This window comes from Chrysochloris asiatica, unplaced genomic scaffold (genome assembly GCF_000296735.1).
Source record: "Chrysochloris asiatica unplaced genomic scaffold, ChrAsi1.0 scaffold00119, whole genome shotgun sequence".
NCBI classification, from domain to species: domain Eukaryota; kingdom Metazoa; phylum Chordata; class Mammalia; order Afrosoricida; family Chrysochloridae; genus Chrysochloris; species Chrysochloris asiatica.
Genome location: NW_006408637.1, coordinates 8786600 through 8797405, shown reverse-complemented (window position 1 = coordinate 8797405; position 10806 = coordinate 8786600). Strand labels below are relative to the sequence as shown.

At 43.3% G+C, this 10806-nt stretch overlaps 1 protein-coding gene across 1 annotated transcript in view; it reads left to right on the top strand.

The window, feature by feature from the left end:
• Positions 1-10806, top strand: part of TAF5L (TAF5-like RNA polymerase II, p300/CBP-associated factor (PCAF)-associated factor, 65kDa) — a 38719-nt gene that overhangs the window by 19040 nt on the left and 8873 nt on the right. Inside the window, exons 3-4 of the mRNA XM_006868574.1 lie at positions 3346-3450; positions 9324-10048. Coding sequence (XP_006868636.1) covers positions 3346-3450; positions 9324-10048 — 830 coding nt within the window. The remainder of the gene's footprint in view (positions 1-3345; positions 3451-9323; positions 10049-10806) is intronic.

The window sequence follows — 10806 nt, the reverse complement described above, 5'->3', positions numbered from 1 at the left end:
ATATATATATATATATATATGTTCTCACTTTCATGAAATGACATGAGCACGTAAATGTACAGAAACTAATGTTCCTCTGTGGTTCCCCGGGGCGGGGAAGTTCACGCTACTTAGTAGGTACATGTGATCTTGGGGAGGTCATGGAGAAAGCAGTACTGGATGTGGGTGAAGGGCCAAGCAACTTGACCAAGTGATGTCACTGAAATGCACGTGGGACAAAAGTACCTGTTGGTAATGTTGTTGTTGTTGTTCTTGTTAAGTGCCGTCGAGTCGGTTCCAAGCCATAGCAACCCTATATAGGGTTTACGAGGAGCAGCTGGTGAGCTTGAACCACCAACCTTGTGGTTCAAACCCACTTTGCAGTCCAGCTCATTCTCCCACAGCGCCACCCCAGGCCTCCTATTGGTTATTGCTATATTATCTATAATTTTGAAGTAACAATTGTTATTGTGATGTGCCTTGGAGTCGGAACCGACTCATAGCGACCTTGTACAGGGTTTCCGAGGCTGAAATCTTTACGGGAGCAGAAAGCCTCATCTTTCTCCCGTGGAACGGCTGGTAGTTTTCGAACTGCTGACCTTGTGGTTCAGCCCAATTCGTAAGCACTATGCTACCAGAGCTCCTTATGAGTACCTATGTATATATGTAAGCATATATATGTTGTTGTTAAGTGTCATTGAGTCAATTCCGACTCATAGCGACCCTGTATAGGATTTCTGAGACCGTAAATCTTTGCGGGAGCAGAAAGTTGCATCTTTCTCCCATGGAGCAGCTGGTGGGCTCGAACCGCCAGCCTTGTGGCTCACGGTTCAGTGCATATCCTACCTAGCCACTGTGCTCCATGTGTACAGGTTTGTTAATGTGTTTATATACATATAGAGAGAGACTAAACGCCGTTGAGTTGACACCAACTCATAGCAACCCTGTGTAGTCTTTTGAGGCTGTCAGTCTTGGCAGGAGCGAAAGGCCTCATCTTCTCCCTCAGTGACTGGGGGACTCATACTGCTGATCTGGTGGTTCACAGTCCAGTGTTTATCCTACGGCCATCACATTCCCATGTGTAAGAGTGTGTACCTGTGTAACTATATACACAGATCTGCATATAGATATATATGAGGGGGCTGCAAAGAGTTCATAGAAAAATTCTGTTCTCTAATTCCATTTTCCATGAGCATTTGAAGCCCCTTGTAATCCATCATAGCGGGCACAGTTACAGATACTTCTTGTTATTATGAAGTGCCACCGAGTCTGTTCTAGCTCATAACAAGCCAGTGTAGGGTGAGGAGTGACTGGTGAATCTGAAGAGCCAACCTTAGAGTTCTAACCAAGCTTATAGCTCTAACCAACCCGATAGTTCTAACCAAGCTTATAGTTCTAACCAACCCGATAGTTCTAACCAACCCGATAGTTCTAACCAGCCCGATCGTTCTAATCAACCCGATCGTTGTAACCAAGCTGATCGTTCTAACCAATCCGATAGTTCTAACCAACCCGATTGTTCTAACCAGCCCGATCGTTCTAATAAACCCGATCGTTCTAACCAAGCTGATCCTTCTAACCAACCCGATAGTTCTAACCAACCCGATCGTTCTAACCAACCCGATCGTTCTAACCAGCCCGATCGTTCTAATCAACCCGATCGTTCTAACCAAGCTGATCGTTCTAACCAACCTGATAGTTCTAACCAACCCAATCGTTCTAACCAACCCGATCGTTCTAATCAACCCGATCGTTCTAACCAAGCTGATCGTTCTAACCAGCTTGCAGTCCTGCTTGTGTCCTCCAATGCCATAGCAGCACTGCACAGATGCTTCTTACACAGAAGCCAATTTCCTCATGAGACTGGATTTCTGCTGTGAAGGATTAAGATCATAGTCTCCTAAAACTTCATGGTTAGTTAGCATCAGTATAGTTCATAAACGTTATGTGCTACACTCTAGTTTGGGGAATAGTGTGTGCGAGTCTTAAAAACTTGTTAGCTCCCAACTAAGACACAACTGTTGGTTTCTTCATCCAGAGCAAAAGAGAAAGGAGGACACCAAAAACTCAGAAAAGAAACTAAGCTATGGAACATAGGGTCTATGGGAACTACTGCTTCCTCGATGGACAGACCATGATAGAATAGGAGAAAACTACAGAACAGAACCTCAGACTCCTATTCAAAAAATAACAGACCTATTGGACCGGTTAGGAAGCACAGTTGCTGTGTAAGATAAGCAATGGACTGTGAACCACAAGGTCAGCTGTTCGAACCTACCAGCTACTTCGTGGGAGAAAAATGAGGCTTTCAGTTCCCACAATGTTTACATGAAACCCTACATAGGGCTACTGAGTTGTCACCAACTTGACGGCACATAACTAGACTGGTTGAGTTTCACTGATTCTCTGACAACCATTTTCTGAAACTGCTACCCTGAAATAGTCTCAAACTTTGAACTGAAACTAACTCCTGAGGTCTCCCTGTAGCTAAGTAACAAGTAGCTCCAAGTATCATCTGTAATTACTGCGCTCCTTTTAAAATTCACCATTAATCTAGCTTCATATACATGAAATCTAACAGTCACAATTGCCGTGAAAATGTAAGGGGAACAGGAAAACTAGATTCACAGAAATGGGACAGCCACAACAGAAATAATGATAATATTCACATTGTCAAGAATATAACCAGTGTCACTGATTGTTGATTGGAAACCTAATCTGCTGTGTAATCCTTCACCAAAAGCACAATAGTGCTTATTTCAAAAGGAAAAAGAGGCAACTTGGGGGAAGTAAACATCAGACAGAAGTGAAATCAAGGATACTATGGTCAGTGCCCTTGAAACCAGAATAGAATACTATGTCTTTAAAGGAATAAAAAGCATGCAAAGAATAACAGTAAAAATTTGCAAATTAAAGTTGCGTGAGAATAAAAAATGAAAAAGCAGTAGAAGCTTAGAAAGTTGAGGAAGCCTCCCAGAAACAGCAAAAACAGAAAGGAATTAAAGAGTCGATCTAAGATATCTCCCCCTTTACTAGTAGGAGTCCCAGAAAGAAAATCAGAGAGAATGAACAAAATGATTCAAGGAAATTCTCAGAACAGATTGAATGTCCAGAGTAAAGGAAATGCAGTGTGCCCGGTCATGTATTGTGTGAGCTGTCAGAACACTGGAGTCAAAGGTTGATGTAGAGTCTTGAAGGCTTATGCCTCCCGGCTCTCACTCAGCTCACGTATACTTCTGGTTTATACCTTTCAATCCTCCACAGTCATGTTACTGGGTGGTTATCAGGAGGAAGACGATGTGAACGTGTCCTCAGTGAATGATTGCTTCTCCCCCTCCTCACTTTTGTGCATCTTTTCTCCTCTAGTCCAGTCAGAAGCCGGTTGTGCCAACATAGTGTCTGCAGCCCCTTGCCAGGTGGAGCCCCAGCAATATGAAGTTCAGTTTGGACGACTACGGAGTTTCCTCACTGGTAAGGGTTTAAACACTAGGAACCTCTTCTTACCAAGGAACATGACTACAACTTTCCCCCAGAAAATGGTGCTAGGGCCTAAAAGGCGGTTGAGCGCAGTCCACTCATTAAGAAATGTGTTGGATTTCTTGAGTTGAATCACAAGGTTAAAATTTGCAATGACCAAGTCTCTGGATGTTTTGTTCCCTGTTTTATAAGTGACCTCCAACACAGAGACTGGCCTGTAGATGCTCAGTAAATTTAAACTGAATAAGGAAAAGCCAAATCAACCCACTAAGGAAATGTCCTTAAATGTAGCACGTTTGAAATATCCCCGGGTATCTCTACTAATACTACATTGTTGTGTGCAGTCACGTTGGTTCCCACTAATAGCCCTGTATAGAGTTTCCGAGGAGCAACGGGTGGGTTCGAACTGCTGGCCTTGTGGTGCAATGCTTATCCTGCAGGGCCACTAATAAAACTCTTGTTGTTGTTGTTGTTAAGTGCTGTCATGTTAAGTTGCCGCCCTGTATAGGGTTTCCGAGGAGTGGCTGGTGATCTTCAACCACCGACCTTGTAGTTGAAAATGTCCTTGCAGACCAGTGCATTAGCCTGCAGTGCCACACCATATACATGTGTGTATATATGGAGGTCTGGTAACATAGTGGTTATAAGTCAGGCTGGTAACCTCAAGGTCAGCAGCTCAAAACTACCAGCTTTTCCGCAAGATAAAGATGAGGCTTTCTGCTCCCATAAAGATTTATAGCCTCGGAAACCCTGTACAGGGTCGCTGTGAGTCAGAACCTATTCCATGGCATACCACCACCACCATAGTGAGAGCGTGTCGTGGTGTGGCACTGTGGGTTAATGTGCTGGACTCCAGGGTCAACAGTGCAAGCTCATAAGCCACTCCTTGGAAGCCCTGTACAGGGTTGCTATGAGTTGTTAATAACTTGATAGCACTTAACAATGACATGTATGTGTATGTGCATGTTATTGTTGTTGATAGATGCTGTCAAGTGGGTTTCAATTCATAGCCACGGTGTACAGAGTTTCCAAGAAGCTGCTTGTAAGCTTGAACCGCCTTGCAGTCCAGTGCATTATCCTGCAGCGCCATACCAGGGCTCCATACGTGTACATACATATATATACACATGTATGTATGTACATGTCATAGTTATTTCTTTTAAAAGATTAAGGCAGAGATTCAGTTGTTGAATAATGGAATTTATTAGTAGACAGTAGTCTGTTAAATCATTAGAAAAATGAAATATAAAGATTAAAGATTTACTCGAAAGGTGTCCATTATCTTTAAAGTGAAAAGAAAGTCCTTCCGTGAAGAGTCTCCTATAAATGTTAAGGTTCTCTGAACAGAGATGAGCTGTTTCCCCTTTCCATTAAGGATAAAGAAAACATGAATTTATAATAAAAACGATTCCACCCAGAGGTAAGCAAGAACTTAGAATGACAGTTACTTTGAATCAATAGAACCACCAGGATCTCTGGTAGTGTAATGGTTACGAGTTGGGCTGCTAACCTCGAGGTCAGCAGTTAGAAACTACCAGCCATTCTGTGGGAGAAGATGAGGCTTTCTGCTCCCGTAAAGATTTACAGCCTCGGAAACCCTGTGCAGCATCACTGTGAGTCAGAACTCACTCCACAGCATTCTACCAGGATTGGTTTTTATTTTCTAAGTCTGCCTGTAACAGATTGGAGTATCTGAAAGGGGTCTAGAGTGTACCCAGGAAAACAGGCTTCTTGTTAAGCCTTGTGAAGTATGGAGTCGTCAATGGAATTCTGAGCCCCACCCAGAACTTCTGGGGTGGGACATTCCCAGCTGAAAAGACCAACCTGAAAACTCGAGGAATGGAAGATACTTCTTGACAGATAGACCAACGGTGGGAGAAGGGAAAAAAAAGGGTTAAATTACTCAGTTAAAACATGATTAAAATTATCTCCTCCTGATAGATCTATGTCACCATTCTAGATGATGGGAACTTGGTTTAGAAAGAAGTGTTTTGTCTCGTTAAGGAGTCCATTAGCAACACAGATAATTAGCACTGGTCTACTAACCAAAGGTTTCAAAGCACCCCAGAGACGCCTGGGAAGTAAACTCTGGCGACCTGCTGCTGAGAGGGGGTGGACCTACTCTGTACATGTGGGGTTACCCTGTATCAGAATCTACTCAGCAACATCTTAACAGTGTTATTGATCCTCATTCCAATTTTTCTCTTCAAATCCCTTTTACATTTATCCCTTCAGGACCTTAATCTGTTTCGGAAACCCTTGGCAAGGCTCTTAACTTAGAATCACAGCCAGGAAAACCCTACGAAATTCATTTCAACTCAAAGGCATCTTGGTTTTGGTGGGTGGTTGTTATGTGCCGTCGAGTCGGTTCTGACCCATAGTGACCCTGTATCTATCATTTTGGGGTAAGCTTGACTGTATATTCCATTTTTCACAAATTATTTGGAGAGTGACACAAGGGAACATCAGAAAGTTCGTGGAAAAGTGGTTTTAAAAGGTAATGGAATTTTTCCATGAACTCTTTGAAGCCCCCTCATATTTATTCTTTTCATTTAAGGACTGTTTTCCATGAAAAATTTTCTCTACCTTTAAGTCTCTAAGTCAACCGAATCAAATGAACAAGTAGTGCCTGACCTTGCAGATAAAGTATAAGATATAATCATTAATATGGAAGTTAATCCTAACATAAGAAGTAACTGTTTTTAATTAAAGTTTGAATACAAAGTGTCTTCACAAACTACTATGAAATCGGTTAACAATTGTATATAGGTGTTGCATTTGCCACAGAAAGAAGGATGTGGTTTAGGCTGGTGTGGTCAGAAGGTTTTCCTGACTAAAGGTAGGTTTGCAGTTCACCCTTGAAGGTTGGGTGAGATCTCAGCAGTTTGTGGACAGCAGTCGGAGTATTCGGGGTCAATACAAAGACTCGAGTTAAAGGGGAGGTGGTAACTGGCAGCAGGAACTGTGAGGGAACCAGTTTTGCTTCAAATGGAAATTTCATGTTGAAGCTAAGACTTACTAGACAGGCTGTCCGCAAACTGGAGTGGCATCAGGCCTGAAAGTACAAACCTTATCCTGGATGACAGGGACATCCACTGACATGGGTATCAGTCTGAAAGCAGTTTATAAACTGGTTTTAAGATGAATGGCTATGAGGCTCATCAGTTAGTTCGAGTTTCCGGCAGTACTTAATAAATGAGTTGAAAAGTGGCCAGAACTTGCTCATGCTGTGGGAATGGATGGAAAGCAAAGTCTAGATTCTGTAGGTACATTATCAACTTGGAATCCCCACAGCTCAGAAGAGACTGGGACAAGCCAGTACTCTGACCTTCCTTAGTTTCTTGCTTTGAGAGGTTTTCATTTCTTAAGATCTTATTTTGCACATCCACGTTGATGATGCGAAACTCTTTATCACAAGTCAGTACCTTTCTCTTAAATTCCAAATTTCCTACTACAAGCTACACAGTAAGCTGTCATCATTGCCATTTCAGTAACATAACCCTTGCAGTTAGATGTCCAGTGCTTATCCTGTATTACCACTCCAGGACTCCTTTATATAAATTATAAAGCCTTTATTCCTATAAACAAAATCATAAAAGCACTAAAATTCAGATGAGAGCAATTTAATATCATCGTGATGGGCCGTGGAGGTGACCCTGCGTAGGGTTTCTGAGGTTGTAAATCTTTACGGGAGCAGAAATCCTCATCTTTCTCCCGCGGAACAGCTGGTAGTTTTGAACTGCTGACCTTAAGGTTCACAGCCCGATACATAACCACTACGCTACCAGAGCTCTGTGAGTGAATTTTGCCCCAACAACATTGCTGCTCAGAATGGGAGTCGTGTTGGCACCGATGGCGGCCACACACGTCCCTTTGACTTTACAGTGCTTGTCACCGTGAATCAGGATCCACTCGATGGTGACTGTACAATGTAATGTTTGGGCATCATGTTGCATGGCCTTCACTTGCCATGAAGTGTTCACTTACTTAGGTGTTAAATGCACCTGTATTTCATTTTCATATTTCAGCCTGTGACAAGCAGCTTTGGTAGTGTAGTGGTTACAAGTCAGGCTGCTAACCTCAAGGTCCGCAGTATGAAACTACCAGCTGTTCCGTTAAGCAAGATGAGGCTTTCTGTGCCCTTAAAATTTACAGCCTAAGAAACTCTATGCAGGATCTCTGTGAATCGGAAGCACCTCCACGGCACACCACCACCACCACAACCACCATGACAGTTTAGGAGTCCTGGTGTGATGCTGTGGGTTAATGCACGGGACTGCAAGGTCGGTTTGAAAGCTCAAGGTCGGCAGTTCAAGCTCGCCAGCCACTCCTCAGAAACCCTGTACTGTATTGCTATGAGTCTAAACCGACTCTACAGCATCTAACAACAATGACAGTTAGTGGAGTCCTAATGTGGCACTGTGGGTTAATGCTCTGCACTGAAAGGTGGGTGGTTCAAGCTCACCAGCTACTCCTTGAAAACCCCATGCAGGGTAACTGTGACTTGGAACAGACTCTTTGGCACTTAACAACAACATGACAATTAACGGGTCCTGGTATGGTTCTGTAGACTTAGCTCTGGACTGCTAGCCACGACGTTAGCAGTCCAACTCACCAGCCGCTCCTCAGAAACCCAATACAGGGTCACTGCAAGTGAAAGCCACCCGGACAGCACAACATTTAAAGCTGTGCACTTGGTGAGCATTCTTTGTTACATACTTCCATGGTGTCAAAGTCTCCAAAGTCCATTAAGTATACTTAATGACTTGAAAATTAATACCAGGTTTGTAAAGTGTCACTGAAAAGTAAGTTTTTTAATCAGCAAAATTGCAACGAGTACAATGGCAGCTATGGGACAGTTGTGGGTAAGTGTCGTCATGCTGTTAGAACACACCAACCTAGGTAGCCCTGTTGAATTGTTACTCTCAAGTTAAATCGAGTCACAGAAGCCTGATGTTGCTGGTAAGTGCCGTTGAGTTAGTTCCAACACTGTATGGGGTTTTCAAGGAGCACCTGGTGGGTTTGAACCACCGACCTTAAGGTTAGCAGGGCAGTGTTATCCTACAGCGCCACAGGAGGACTGCTTAGGAACAGCCTTATAGGACAAACTAAAACTGCCCCATAGGGTTTCCAATCTGTAAATGTTTATAGAAACAGACTGTCGGTGTTTCCTCTCCGGATTTGAACTGCCAGCTTCTCCGTTAACCACCAGGCACTTCACCAGTGCACACTACACCAGTAGTGCTCCTTCTGAAGACCCACTAAAATAAAGCACTTGGATTGTACTTTAGGTGATAGATGTGAAAAACAGTGTATAAACAAATTCAAAAATGCAAGCTCACTGTCATTGAGTTGGTTGAATGGGAATTGCGTGTCAGTACTTACTTGACTTGGAACTACAAGGCTGGAAGTTAAAACCCACCAGCTGCTCCTGGAAATCCTGTACAGGGAGGGTCACTATGAGTCAGGTCGTCATCCAGATAATTCTGAATATATTTGTGAACATTGCTTTGTTAGATTACTGTCAAGTTTCTATTTTGTTGTGATGAATACACAGACTCCCAAGAATATTCTGAGGACACACAGATGTCTGAGGTTCCCAGATTGAGAAACATATTGTTAAAATAGTAAACCCTGAAGAGCTAGGTACAAACTACGGCCCTGCTACTGAATTGTTAAAAGGATTTGGATAGACGTTTGACCTCTGTAGGCATCGAATTCCTCTTGTGGCAGAATTGAAGGCCAAGTGTGTTTGAGAACAATCAGTGGTTTCAGAAAGCGCAGTTCTGATGAGAAAGTCTGATGTGTGATGGTAGATTCTCATTTTTAGTGAAATAAAGCTGCTGCGTGTTTTGTGTCCATTACAGATTCTGATTCCCAGCACAGCCATGAAGTGATGCCTGTCCTCTACCCTCTCTTTGTCTACCTCCATCTCAGCCTGGTCCAGAACAGTCCGAAGAGCACAGTCGACAGTTTTTACAGCCGCTTCCATGGAATGTTTTTACAGAACGCTAGCCAGAAGGATGTCATTGAGCAGCTACAGACCACTCAGACCATCCAGGACATCCTGTCTAACTTCACGCTTCGAGCATTCCTAGATAACAAGTATGTCGTCCGTCTCCAAGAAGACAGCTACAACTACCTTATCCGCTACCTCCAAAGTGACAACAATACTGCCCTGTGCAAAATCCTCTCCTTACATATTCACCTGGATGTGCAGCCTGCCAAGAGAACAGACTATCAGCTCTATGCCAGCGGCAGCTCCTCACGTAGTGAGAGCAGTGGCTTAGAGCCCACCGACATGCCCACCCCGATTCTGCAAAATGAGGCTGCCCTGGAGGTCTTGCAGGAGAGCATTAAACGAGTCAAGGATGGGCCTCCTTCACTTACTACCATCTGTTTCTATGCCTTCTACAACACAGAGCAGCTGCTGAACACTGCAGAGATAGCCCCAGATAGTAAGCTGCTTGCTGCTGGGTTTGACAACTCTTGTGTAAAACTTTGGAGCTTACGATCCAAGAAGCTAAAGGCCGCACCCCACCAAGTAGACGTGTCCCACATCCGCTTGGCTTGTGACATTCTTGAGGATGAGGTATGATTCTCATTTTTTCCTTCCTTTGACCTTACGTAATAATAACTTACTTAGAACACCTCTACTAAACATGATTGATCTTGTAGAGACTCAGCTTCATTATTTCCCTCATTGTATAACCAAAGTCAAACATGCCATGGAACTCATAGTCACTGATTTCCTGCTAATGCCTAACCTTGGAAGAGATCAACTTTTTTTTTTAAGCTTTTGTTGTGCATTGAGTGATAATTTACATGGGAGACTATCAGTTTTGCACTCATCTTGTCGTATTTCACATCATTGCAATGATTACAATCCCTTCCATGCATCACCATTCAACAATATTTGCTTCTATTCCCTGTTTCATTTTTATTTTGATGTATACAAAAACACTCAGGGATATATAATCATTTCAAAAACCCCAAGGGCACACTCTGCAAGCCTGCCTCCTGACCACCACCACTCAGCCCCTCTCTTTCCATGAATCTAGAGTCCTCAGCTGCTCCCTCTCTCCATGTCCTCATCTTTGCCTCCATCTCTGGTGTCACTACTTCTCTGGATAAGGTCCCACATTCCGTATGTGCTCTTCTCCCTTGATGGTCCTAAGGTCCTTTGTTTCTGGACTGTAAGATAACTGCTCCCCGAATTTTGTTACAAAACTTCTACCTTTACGGTTGTGACAGTTGCAATTAGTTAGCGTAGTGGTTACGAATTGGACTGCGAACCTTAAGGTCAGCAGTTCGAAACTACCAGCCACTCCACGGGAGAAAGATGAGGCT